General features: G+C 44.7%; 1 protein-coding gene across 2 annotated transcripts in view; it reads right to left on the bottom strand.

The window, feature by feature from the left end:
* RFTN1 (raftlin, lipid raft linker 1) overlaps positions 1–14,161 on the bottom strand; it is a gene marked incomplete at its 5' end in the record, with an annotated part of 199,783 nt that overhangs the window by 54,188 nt on the left and 131,434 nt on the right. For both annotated transcript variants that reach the window (XM_081286205.1, XM_081286204.1), the window contains one exon: positions 1,799–2,168. In XM_081286205.1, coding sequence (XP_081142331.1) covers positions 1,799–2,168 — 370 coding nt within the window. The remainder of the gene's footprint in view (positions 1–1,798; positions 2,169–14,161) is intronic.

Below are 14,161 nucleotides of genomic sequence, written 5' to 3'. Positions count from 1 at the left end.
TGCCTGAGCCCAGGGGCAACAGCTCACATGGGTGAGTCCACAGCACTGAGAGGATTTGAAGGTACATCTCACCCAACCTTTCCATAGGGAGTCACTGTTCTTTCCCATGTGAAGGCAACTGCTGTGTTCAAGGCTACTGACCAGCCACAAGGTGGCTGGAATGGACAGAAAGGCTGGACTCTCGACCATGATGCCACCTGCCTCCCCAACCCTCTCATAGTGCAGGGCCCCACCAGAAGCTCATCTGTCTTCTTGGAATCAGCACACACACCTTGCCCATCTCAACAGAAGACAGCTTTGGACACTGATTAGGAGGCACACGCCAGGTCTAAACACTCTCAGCTGTTCTGAGGGGGGGGGGAGAAGTCTATCAATCCAGTGTGTGTGTGGTGGGGGAGAAACCAGGCAAAGAAGAGCTCTACTCCAGTACATGTTTAAGAAGGATCCAGACCTTGATTAAATAATAGCCCTCTCTATCCCAGAATCAAGGCAGCTCCAATCTCTCCCTCCAAGCAACTCCGCAAATAAGCCCCCAGAAATAAGCATCCTATAATTTTCCTTTCAAGACATACTAACGTAACAATGAAAATTATTTCACCTTGTTCTGCACTCTCCAAGCATAAAAATGTTCCTGATCATTTGTAAGAGGCCGATTTCAAGAACAAGTAACTAAATAGTAACAATATTAACCAGGGATATGATCCAGAAAGTCCTAAACAAACAGCCCTCAGGAAGGCTTGGTGGTCTCTGGCTGTCAGTCTCAATACTGGTTCATCTTCCAAAGGCCCGAAGAGGCCCCACCACTGATGTTAAGTACCTTGCTGTCAGGAAGTTACTGGATGCTAGATTTCCTGGAGAAAGTAGAGAAGAAGGAACTCTGGGGAGGGAAATAAAGGGAAACTTCACTCCCTGTCAACCAAGGGCTTCAGGAAATCTTGTCAGGGAAGACCAGAGAGATGTAATGGGGTGGTGACCCAGCCCCACTGCGTTCACATACCAGGTCTGCCAGTTTCCCACCCAGGCAACCCATTTCCTCTGAAAACCCCGGATTACTCCACTGGCAAACAGGCAATGGTAATAGAGCTCACCCACATACGTCACAAGGCTGCCTGGAGAATTAAGAGGTCAGTCTATTAAGAAGCATATTGGCACAGGGCCTAGTGCTCAGGAAGTATTAATACATGTTGGCTATTGTTGCTGTGCTGTTATTTGAAATCCTTAAGCCAATGTGCATGCTCTCCTGGCCCTTACAATGTGACTAGGAGGATGCACAGACTGCTGGCTTTTCCTCAGTGGCGTATTCTACCACAGTGATATGTCAACCGTAGGAAGCCCCTGAAAGCTGGCTGTTTACATTGTCATGAGTTGAATCTCACACACACACACACACACACACACACACACACACACACACACACAGCCCTCAACTGGTGTTTGTGATTTCTTGCTATAGGCAAACATTCAAAGCAGTGGAGTGGAGGGTCTCAGTGGATCCCAGCAGACAAACACTCCTTATGCAAGGGCAGGGGATATAGTACCTCACCATCTAAAATCCATTGAGAACCCCACCTTTTGGAACAACTGCAAGTCAATTTCACATAGCCCTGCTCACCCCCTGAAGTTACAACTTTAGCAAGTAACTAGTCGTGCGGCCCAAATAACTTAAGTTTCTAGTGTTTGATGGACTGCTGTGTCTATACTCTATCCCCATCTCTTTTCCCTAAAACGCCCTGGAGATGACTGAAAAGCTGTCTACCTCTCTGAAGTGGGTCAAAATTCGAGGGGCTTACATACTTACTCCTAGAGAGCAGCCCTGCATGTGTATCTGACGGGCCACCATCTGGTCCATCCAGTATAGGACTCATTCCCCGTGGGGAAAATTCTCCAGAGGATAAGCTGGGCTCCTCAATGAAAGGCAGGTCCCCTATGTGGCCTGGGCCAGGCTCTGGGCTTCCGTCCATCCCTGAGGGAGCAACACACACGTCTGCAGCCCCTGGGTTCTCATCCTCCAGTGATGCGTGGTCCCCATGTGCCTTTTTCTCAGCTCTGGCATCTGTGGCACTCTTGGTGGTAGGTGCGAGAGGGCTGCCGCCTGCCGAGTTCACAAGGGAGTGGTACTGAGGAATGACGCCCACAAACTTCAGGCCCCGACTTGCAGCTTCCTGGACCTGGGAGACCAACAAAACAAAGGCAAGAGTGTGAATGGGATGGTCTACTGAAGGATGCCTGCAGCACCCATGCACCTCATCGAGGCCTCCGAGCTACTTCACCCACCGTGAACAGGAAGAATAGCAGAGGCCCCATGTCATCAAGGCAGGCAGTGCCTGCACCCTTTGCCCTAGCCTGAAGGGGACATGCAGACTTGGTGTGTTCACTACATTGCCCAATGGAAAAATGAAGCTTTGGGGAAGGGTTGGGATCACCTCGCCTTGAAATGATTATGGTCCCTATTTGTTTTGTTTTGTTTTAAACAGGTTCTAAAAGGATAAGCTCAAATAAACAGGATTTGGAAGAAGCTCATTTTGATAAGGAAAAGAAATTCTTAAAAAATTGTTATGACTCACCTACTTCCTGGCCATCAGGCTACCTCACAAATACAGTGCATCTAACCAGGTGCAGTGGCACACGCCTGTAATCCCAGCAACTCGGGAGGCTGAGGCAGGAGGATTGTGAGTTCAAAGCCAGCCTCAGCAAGGACCTAAGCAACTTGGCGAGACTGTCTCTAAATAAAATACAAAATGGGCTGGGGAGGTGGCTCAGGGGTTAAGTGCCCCTGCGTTCAATCCCTGGCACACACACACACACAAAAATTAAAATAAATGCAGTGCATCTTACAACCACATAGTAATTACTATACGGCATCTTATGACCCAAAGAGCTTCTGTTTTGAGACACTAGTTTTGACAGGGAAGGTCAGAGGTGGGGAAAGTCACCCCTGTGAAGTCTCCATGGCACGCTCAGGCCTCAGGAAGCCAAGGAGCTCACAGTCTATTCCTGGCCCACAGCTCCAGGCAGGCCCTAGGCTCTTGAAGGCCTCATACAGCCCAGACAGCATAGGCAACAGGGAAGCTGTTCCTTCTTGCTTCATGTGCCCACAAGCTGGGACAGAGAAATCTACAAAGAGTCCTGTAATATTTGAACCCTCTCTTACCCTAAAAAGTAGCCCCCAGCCATTGCACTTAGTAGTCAAAACTTTGAAAGAAAAACTGAGAGTGGTAGTAAAATCAAGAAGAGCCAGGAGGTGGGCTTTAGGAGACTTTCCAGGCAAGGATGCTCAAGCCGAGTACGTCACCACTGCATAAGGAGGTAGATACCCCAGGACTGTCTAAGTCTTAGTCACCAACCTCTAAGTGGATGACCTCAGAAAATATTGAGTTCTCCACAGCAAACATCTACTGCCATTGAGAATGTGTAAGAAATGCCACATGGGGCTCCCTGCACCAAGGGGAAGCAAGCCTCACAGCTCTGGAACACAGCACCCCAACGTGAAGTCAAGGGTCATTTCAGCTCCCCACTGCATGTACTAGGAAAAATGCCTAGAGCAAGTGCAAATGCATGGCCCAATCTTTCTACAAATCCCAGCCTGTGCGAGACATATCAGTAACTATCATCTGCTGCAGGCACATAACTAGCCATTTTACATTAAGTCATTTTGTTAAATTCTTCAATGACCATGCACGGCATCATAATCTCCATTGCAGATAAGGACACTGAGATTGAAATGAAAGTCATAAAACAAGTAGTGAGAAGCCAGAGTTCAAAGCCAGCCCTGGCTCCAGCCAAATTGGACTCAAGTTCAAAAGGATACATCAAGCTATCAAATACATATGTGTCCACAGTCACGTCTGTGTCCACTCATGCACAGTCTTGGGCCAAATCAGTCTTCTAAAGTTTTAAAAAAAAAAAAAAACACCCCTTAAACTAATCCTTTCCATTCTGAAAATTTACTTTTCACTCAGTAATCTGTGACATCCACCTATTTTAGAAAATCATCTCGGAAACTTTCTAAAAGAAAAGACAGGAAACAAAAGTTTTCAAAGAAAAGTAGGGAGATGATTATACCAAAAACCTTACACTCAGGAAAGCTACTGCCGACGAAGCACAGCTCTGAGCTTCCTGGTGACAAAGGCAAAAAGGAAAGGCAATAAATTTTTAGTCCCCAGATGAAATGAGGGAACAACCTTGCACTAGCTCCTGAGACTACTGTCTCACCACACAGGAAACAGCTATGACTACCGAAGCATTTCTAGAAACTGGTCCCATTGAGGGTTCAACCACAGGCCAGTCTCAACAGGAGCTATGGCAGTGCCGATGGCATGGGGTCTGAAGGCTCTCAGAAAGGCTGGGCTTGGAGCTCGAGATGTGTCACTCACTGGTGTGGGGGACCACTATAGTGGGTTAAATAAGCTCTCCATGTCTTAGTCTTCACATCCATAAAATGGGGAGGGTCGTGCTTCCCTTTTGCAGTGGCTCTGAAGACCAGACATATGGTAAGGGGCCCACAGAAGGCACACGTGGCCATCATGATTGCTTGAACCTCTCCCTTGATCAGTCCTGGGCATCTACAGCCCTGCAGAGACTGCCCAGAGTCATCCATAGAGGAAAAGATGAGGTTTTGGACACAGGGCATTTTCCTAGTCCCCTCCTTCCTCCTGGGGACTTGAAGAATCAGGGAGTCTTAGACACACAAGTCAGACCTCAGCCCTCTTACCCACAAACCCCACAGCTGTTTTCTTTTGCCATACTGTACTGCAAATTGATCCTTTAAGCCGGGAATTCTCAAGTGTCATATCCAGGGACCAGCAGCATCAGCATCCCCTGGGAACATGTTGACACTGCAGGCTCTCAGGCCCTTAGACCCACTGAATTAGCAGCTCTGGGGGCAAGACCCAGTGACCTGCAGTTCACAAGTCTGCTGTGGGATCTCAGCGCAACCTAGTGTGCAAATCACTGCTGCGGAACACACACTTCACGAGGACTGGAGCATTCTACCGTGTCCCCAGTGATAGAAGGATGTCTGGCAGATACATATCTGTTGAGTGCATAAATACATTAAATCATGAGTGAACAGGTATGTCTCCTAAACAAGCTCCTTGGAGGCTGGATGGGGACAGGTTAAATTTTTCATCTCCAGAGTTCAACAAACATTAAGTCCCTGTACTGGTCCAGGCCAACACTCTGCTTAAGTACTGGGGAATCTTAACCCTCAAGACGGTCCAGCCAATTTCTGTAAGTATGTTTTAAAAATAAGGACACAAACACGGAGCAAGTAATGCTTGCATTATGTTATATATAACAAAAATAAAGATTCTAAGCTTTATAGACACAGTATTAATTTGACTCTGAAATGTACATACACAAATCACACCCAGAAACATTCACTAACATGAAGACATCAGTGTTCTTGAAGAGGAGGGAGATAGAAGTTACTTTTTTTTTCCTATTTGTGGGTAATTTTTTTTCAAAATTTATTACCATTAGAATTGAAAAAAAGTATATTTTAAAGATTACTCATATGGGTGATAAATGCAGTCATGGGTGTAAAGGTATTACAAAAGTGACAATGACCAAAGAGATGCTTTCTGCCTGAAGGGAGGTGGAGATACCTCTGTCACAGGAGGCCAGGGCTGTAACAAGGTAACACAATAGGAAGAAGGGAGGAGGGTGGTAGAACTAGTAGGTCCACCTACCTTGAAGCATTCAAACCCTATTTGTTCTTCAAAATGCTGTGCTTGACAAAATCTATTTGGGGACCAAATCTGAAAGAGGCTTCGAAGGATGAATAAGAGTTCACCAGATACATGAAGGAAAGAAAGCAAATCCACATAAGGGCAAGAGTTATCCTGGGTAAAACCTTGATGGTGTAACAGCCTGCTAAAGAAACTTCTAGAAGAATTTCTAGAACATGAGAAGCCAGGAGCACCAAAAAAAAAAAAAAAAAAAAAAGAGGATGGACTAGAAACCACCAGGATAGATCACATGCATTTTTTTGGATATCAAGTCAACAAAGGCTCTGAGCTAGCATACCCCCAGCTTTCTCACCACAGTAACTTGGAGAGTGGCATCAAAGGGCAAAGCCAGATTTCTTTGAATACTCATCTAGTATTTTAACATCGATGCAGATTTCACATCCTATGCTATGGTACTGCCTGGTATCCAAACCTTTTAAAATGATGTTATGGCTGAATGCTCCCTCCATGCTGAGCCTTCCCAAAAAAGCTAACAAGATGAAATATCTTTGCGTATAAATTTTTATCTGAACCTCTGTTTGCTTCCTTCGAGTGGATTCCTGAAAGTGGAATTAATAGGTCAAAGGATATTAACTTTTCAAAGGATTAGTACAGGCTGCCAAATTGTTTACCAGAAAGGGGGAGTATCCTTTTTAACCGAAGACTGCATTTAGATTTTATTAAAAAAAAAAAATCAATATTTGGCTAGCCCATAGGGGGCCTTGAGTCTTCTGGTTTTCTACCTCACCCGTGTATAGACACTTTCGTTTCTCTTTTTCATAATGTCGTTTGCATATGTAGCTAAATGGAATCCTGTCTGTCTTATTTATGTATAACCTTCTTTGGACAAGTCGCAAGTGCATTATAATGGCAGACACAAGTGGTGGTCACCAGGGTTAATCTTCAGCCACCAGCTCTCAGCTTAACTTCCCCCTTCGTTCACACAGGTGTGGCCACTTATTATTCCCAAATTTGGACTCCTAGCCCTCACTTTCCTTGGAGGTTCAGACTTACATGGCCAGCAGTCGCAGCTGATAGGTCCACCATCAACCTTGTCTCCAAATCTGAAGTCACTTGGATGCCTTCCTCCCCATTCTCTAATCCTATGCATTCATCCACCACATTCCACCAGATTCACCTCCAGCTGTTTCTGTAATCCTGCCCCCATTCTCTACACACCCAAGGTCACTTTACTTCAGGCTCTCATCTGTAGCTGGACTTCACCATGACTCCACTAGGGTCTTCATGAGCCTGGAATCAATTAGTACGAAAGGGAAAATCATGACTAGTCGGGTCCCTTAGCTGTGGAGTTCCCAGAGACTATCCCATGCATGACCACAACTGTTATCAGTGAAACTCACTATAACACTAGGTAACTCTTCCATAAAGAACTTTCAACATGCATTTATGTTAGGCCTCAAAACACTAACTTACAGGAGAGAGAAGTGGTCAAGAGACTATATGACTAGTTGAACTTCACAGAGCTAACCAAAGGCATTCCCTGGAATTGACTCCAAGTATGCAAGGCCCTACCTGATGCTCCTTCAACAATACTCTTTCCACTTTGTGCAATGCAGCTTTGGCCGAGGTGCCCACTTGCATACCACTGTAAACTGAAAAATACTCTCATTCCTGTTGCCTTCTTAAACCCAGCCTGCCCCGAATGCTTAAAGGAGTAACAATTACTGGTTCAGGCACCAAGAGTTAAATATAACCATTTTAACTGATCCAAGACTTTATTCAGTTACTCTATGTTGTGTAAGGATAGTCTCATGATAATCTGGGATAATGTTATGAAAAAGATTTCTTTTAAAAATTTAGTTAAATAAGAAGTCTTAACTCCATAAAAATGATATCTTTGGTTATTTATCTAAGGGATCCTTTTTATTAAAAAACAACATGACAGTGGATAACCCCAGGAAAATCTAAGATGGACTGTGTGTTGGTCAGCTTTGCATCACGGTTGCCAATTCACATGACAAGAAAAACTTGGGGGAGAAAAAGTTTATTTTGGCTCACGATTTCAAAGGTTCAGTCCATGACTGGCCGACTACATTGCTTTGGCCCTGAGGAAGGCAGAACATCATGGAGGAAGGGTGTGGCAGGGGAAAGCAGTTTAGGACACAACAGCCAGGAGGCAGAGAAAGCTTGAGTGAAAGAAGTCAGAAATAAGAGTCCCTGAGGGCTTATGCCCAGGAACCTACTTCCTCCAGCCTTACCCTATCCCTTTACGATCACCACCCACTGATCTACCAAATGGATTAATCCACCAATTAGGTTATAACCCTCATAATCTAATCAGCTCATCTCTAAACACTCCTGCATTCTCTCACACAAGTGTTTTTGGGAGATACTGCACATCCAAACCATAACAGGAAGGTCACTCTAGCCCAGATAAAGGAAGCTTCTCCCATCACGTTTGATGAACAGCTGCTATACATTTCTAAGTTCCATCTGAATGACAAACTTAATGGAATCCCTGTTATTAATGACCTAATTAATGCCCCTAAACAGAAACTTGCTGTTTTTTTTTAATACTATAGAGCTGTGCTATCCATGATAGCTACTGGCCACAAGTGGTTATTTACATTTAGATTAATTATAATTAAAGAAAATGAAAAATTCAATTCCTCACATTAGTCACATTTCCAGTGCTCAGTAGCCACCTGTGACTAGTGACTATTCTATCCTATTGGACAATGCAAACATCGAGCATTTCCATCACAGAAAGTTCTAGTGAACAGTGCTGCTGTAGGGCATATGTCATATAAAATACTAAATTACAGAACTAGAGTTTCTGACAATGATTTTGGATATAACACAGGGTGAAAAAACAAGACTCACACATACATACATCCCCAATATACCCTACACCGGACCACTGTTCCACTCTGACCCTCACTCCTCACTCATGGCCACTGTTGGGGAACCATGACATTTGCAGGGAGCCCAGACAGACAGACATGTATGTCAAGGACAGCCACAAAGATGCTGTTCAGAGCTGCACAGTTAAACATGAGCATTTACAGTGAATATTTTATCATACCCACTCAGCCCTTCCCATCTTTTGTCACCTAAACCCTTGTAGAGATTTTTGAAAAGGAAGACTCAAAAATAACACAGGTTTTAGCTCACATCCGAAGCTGTCTTTAGTTCTGATGTGTTAACACTTTGCTTCAGGAATTGAAAGCCTTGCCAGGCATTCCTGGGTGTTCAGCTTTGTTAGAGGGCCATAAGGAAAGATCATATAGACCTTGAGGGGTAGTATTTTCTCTTTCGGTGACTGCTTGTTCTTAGAATGAACCCTTGACAGGAGTCTGAAGACCTAAAGCTTTGAACCCCGCTTGGCCACTCACTAGTTAGACCACTCGTCAGCTGATTCGTCTGGGCCTGTTTATAATATTCATTCATTCATTCCATTAAACTTACCGAATACCTACTGCTGGGTTCTAGAGAAACAGACAGCAGTGAGCTGGAGAAATGAGCACTTTTTCTGCCATCTTGGATTTCATGATTTGGTTTAACTCAAGAGGTAATTCAGACTTTGAAGAGTTAACTTGTTCCATTCTTCTCAAATATTTATACTAAGTTTCAAGGTCCTCTGCCTGTCCTCAGATCCCTAGCAGGGCTGGGGTAGGAGAGACAAGGCATCCTTTTATTCTCCTCCTCTGCTATGAAGGGTGATTTGGTAGAAATATTGAAAAATGCTGTAAGAACACTAAAATTAAAATCCCCCTAAAAAACAAAAGTAGAGACCAGAGTTCTAGTGGATCTATAAAATGGATTTTTCCTTTGGTAGCTCTGTTCAGAGTAGACATTTCTGACAAAAGGAGTTTTAAGTATCTGCATTATCTCTGTTAGTTGGCTCATTTTTTTTCACTTCAATTGGCCTTTAATTTCACAACTCATGGAAAATGGAATACATAGGGGTTTGAAGGCAATAGGACTGAGTGAGTGTTGTTGAACTACTATTACCCAAATATCAATTAGCTTTTAGTGCCTCCCCCAAGCCAACCTATGGGAAGACCCAACCTCATGTTAAAAGTCAAAATGAAAGTTAACAAAGGGAATTGAAGAAGGAAAGGCCTTCCTATGAGGAACAAGTGGCCAGCAAGGCAAGGCCAGAGGTGGACTCGGGAAGACCTTAATGTGCATTCCCAATTGTCATAAGGAAACTTTCTCCAAGTTTTGCCCTTATCTCTTTGTTGGCATCATTCTTTCTTATCTAGGACCATTTTCCTGTAATAGCAGAAAACATGACCATCGCCAACATCTAAGATTTTTACTAACAGCTTAGCAACTAGAGAGAAGAAGTCCAATTTCCTGGTTACCCGTAGTAAAAGATCCCAGGGAAGGACTCTGATTGGTTTAGCTTATATCAGGTATCCATTTCTGGGCCAATCAGCTCTGACCAAGGTGTAAGGTGTTTCACAAGGAAATCATACAGCCCTACTGTAGGAACAAAGCAGCTCTCAGATGAAGAATTATTTCAGGACAGACAAAATACTTAACTATCTCTCATGTATATACATCATCTGATACAAAGTAAAATTTGAAATTTGCTCATGACATACAAATACTAAAATGATGAAAAATCAGGTAAATGTCACATAAGGCAACTGATATTTACAGCAAACTAAGTAAGCAGCCATGCATGGTGGCACATGCCTGTAATCCCAGCAGCTCTGGAGGCTGAGGCAGGAGGATCTCAATTTCAAAGCCAACCTTAGCAACAGTGAGGCACTAAACAACTCAGTGAGACCCTGTCTCTAAATATAAAATAGGACTGGGGATGTGGTTCAGTGGTAGTACCCCCGAGTACACCCCCCAAAAATACCCAAAAATGTACCCAATCCCAGGTACCCACCCCACAAAACAAAAACTAGGTAAGTATGATGGTCAATCTGAACTGTCAACTTGATTGGATTAAGAAATGTCAAGAATTAAGGATTATGGGAGTGTCAAATGAGGGTGTGTCTAGGAATAATTGGCATGTGGGATAGCCAACTGAAACAGAGACCCTCCCTAAGTGTGGGCAGCACTGGGCTAATAGGATGATGGCTTGGATGGAATAACAGTTGGAAGAACAAGGACGCAGCAGCAGATGCAAGCTCTATTCTTCTTGAACAGGTTCTTGTTTGCTGCTGTGATCCTTGGAGGATATTGGACTCTGCCAGTGATCCCCAGAAGCTTTTGGTCTCAGACTAGGGTAACACCATTGATCCCTCTTGTTCTGAGGCTCCAGCCTTTGGACTGTGTAGCTACTGGTTCTTCCGGCTCCCCAGCCTGCAGACAGCCATTGTGGACTACCCAGCTTCTGGTTGTGTGAGCCAAAGTAATAAGTCCTCCTTTTATAGTTATACTTCCTGTTGATTCTGTGCCTCTAGAGCCCTGACTAATATAATAAGCAACTTTATATCCATTACAATGATGTTGATATATTATGATCAAAACAGTTTCTCTATCAGTGCCTTAGATTATTCAACTGCATAGATCCGGCCTTTATCTACTTCACAGAGGATACCTCTGCATACCTCCCTCAGGCTGTTCATGATTGTTCATTACTTTCTGGAATGACCATCCAACCTCCAACCATTCCACTCCACAGAGAAGGTTGCCCTGATAGATGGATAGCCAGACCAGGAGGGGCACCATGCAGAGCCAACATGCTAGAGCCCACAGGAGTCACCTCTGGCTAATTTTCATTGGCTCAGCAAATCCTTAATCTCCCTCAAGGTACAACCCTCTGCAGAATTTAACTTTGTGTGGTTTCCTGTCCTTAGACCAGAACAATGAAGCTAAATAAAGACCTCAGACCAAAAGAACCACATCCCCCAGGTTGGAGCACTGAGGGTAAGAGTTGGCAGGAGAATCTGCCACCTACTGCCAGAGATATAAGCCCCTCAGGCTTCTATTAAATTCTAGTGCATACCCACAGGGGGAAAAAATGGAACAAACATTCCCTCAAAACATTTTGTTAGCAAAGCACTTAAAGAGACTTTCATCAGCTTTCCACAGGAGTCAAGAATGCATGCCAGACTTCAGCTTGTTAGTTTTGAGGCTGCCTCCATCCACGGCTGGTAAAATAACCATACCTCGGGTGGAATCTGTGAGTGCAGAAATGGTTTGGGGAAAGAATCCCCATAAAGACTAAAGCTAGCAGAAGCAAAAAGGTGAGAAAATATCAGAAATTCTCTAAGGAAGAGCCAACATTCTGTGGGCCTGCACTGAAATCCGTAATCACAAGAGTTAATGTTTACTGAGAGCTTACTGTGTGCCCAACACTGTTTCAAAGACTTTACATGGATTAAGTTATTCAATTCTTATAATAATAATAATAGTAGGTTTTCCTTTTTAACCCCCATGTTACCGATTAGAAAACTGAGGCACAGAGAGGCTGGGCAATTTGCCCAAGGTCATATACCCAGTAAAGGGCAAGTAGCCAAGTAGTCTGGCTACAGAGCTCACATTCCCGTCTGTCACGATGCTCAGCATTTGCATTCATCACAACATATCCTTTACTCTAATATATACTGTCAAATACCAGGGCGAGATCTTAAGAGTCTTGAATATTCAGTCTGGATTTTTTATCCAATGAGATGTGTTAGTCAGCTTTTTCATTGCTCTGACCAAAAGGCCTGACAAGAACAACTTTAGAGGAGGAAAAGTTTAATCGTTGCTCACAGTTTCAGAGGTCTCAGTCCACAGACAGTCGGCTCCAATGCTCTAGGTAAGAGATGAGGCAGAACATCATGGCCGAAGACTGTGCCAGAGGAAAGCTGGCACCAGGAAGCAGAGAGAACACTCTGGTCCAACAGGAACAAAGACATGCCCCATTGACCCAACTCCTCCAGCCACATCCTACTGCCTACAGTTACCACTCAGTTAATCCCTATCAGAGGATTCGGTTTAGACTTTCATAGATCAATCATTTCATCTCCAATCCTTCTTGCATTGTCTCACACACGAGCTGTTGGGGGACACCCAATATCAAACCATAAAAGATACTACCATGGTTTCTGAGCAGCAGTGACATAATCAGACTGGACTAAGGAAAATTTATCTAACTTTATTTAGATGGAGGCCGGGGTTGGTAAGAGAGGAAAGGGGACAGGAGGCAAAGAATAGTTGGGGGCCCTGCAGTTACTTAGGAGTCCCTAGGAGAGGTCATAAGAGCTTTTTCTTTTTCCCCTATAGGAAAGAATGTGAGAAGCAGAAGATGACCCAAAGGAGAGACAGTAGTCTGGACTCAAAGGACTTTTTAAAGCAAAAAGTGTAGCAATTAATAATTATGCTAGGATGAATGGCATGAACAGCATGAACTGAGACTGTCCAAGCAAACTGTTACCTAGTTAAACCCCAGCAGGGAAGACCCAGAAAGCTGCTTGAAAGACGAGAAAGAGCAGTCATCTACTCTTTCTTATCCTTCCCTGACCAGCACACGATCTGCTTCTTCCAACATCGTCCTGCTCTGACATCCTCGGCTCTCTGCCTGGCCTATCCCACAGATGTCAATCCACAGCAGTTCACCTGGGCTGCAAGAAAGGCTTAAGGTCATTCATCCAGGCCAGACTGGCCTATAATTTTTCCACTCATCCCTACCCAGCTATCTCAGAGCCCCTCTCCTTGCTCTTCAGCCCTGTTTCCACTCCTCTATTTTTCCCTCATTTTCCAGAAATGACCCAAGATGAAATCAGGCCAGTTGCTGAGAACCTCAGGCCCCATGACCTGTTCTTGCCACCTCTAAGCACAGCACTCCTCTCTCTGCCCCCACATCAATGGGGTCTGGCCAAGGCAAAACCTGAGCCATGGAGGTCACATTCTTTGCCCAACTGGAGGACCTGATTCCACTTCTGTTATAGCCTCAATTTCTCCCTTTCTACCGGCTCAACCTCTCCCTTTCTACTGGCTCTTCCCATCTAGCACTCAGTAAAATTCAAGCCATCTTAAAAAAAAGTGGGGTGGGGGGGGAACCAAGCAGCAGAAAGTAAGCTTCCTGCCCTGCACCCTACCTCACTGACTCACCCCCACTTCTGCCATCCCCTGGACCACACTGCTGAACTCCTCAGGCCCTTTCAGTCCTTGCCACCATCCTCTTGGATGCACCAAAAGGTTGAGATTCCCTCCCCATGAAAATGCTCTGCCTGGCCCTGCTGCCACCCCTCTGCTGGTTTTGCTTGCTGACAGTCCTCTCGGCAGCTAGGCTGGTCTCTGGAAGGTATTTATCAGTGTGGCTTGTTTCAAACTCTAACAGAGTCCCAGCTTCTGCCCCTAGCCTACAGCACCCAATACCTCCCTCATGTCCCCCATTCCCCTTTGGGCTGGGGCTTGGCCACCTCTGAGGCCATATCCTATGCCTCTTTACTCCTTGCCACTTTCACAAGACTTCTCCCGCTCCTTAAAACCAGCAGGTGCTGCAGCCTGTGCAGATC

Source organism: Spermophilus citellus (genome assembly GCF_964194105.1).
Source record: "Spermophilus citellus genome assembly, chromosome: 3".
NCBI lineage: Eukaryota > Metazoa > Chordata > Mammalia > Rodentia > Sciuridae > Spermophilus > Spermophilus citellus.
The sequence above is the reverse complement of the archived record's forward strand: the minus strand, read 5'-3'. Positions and strand labels throughout refer to the sequence as shown.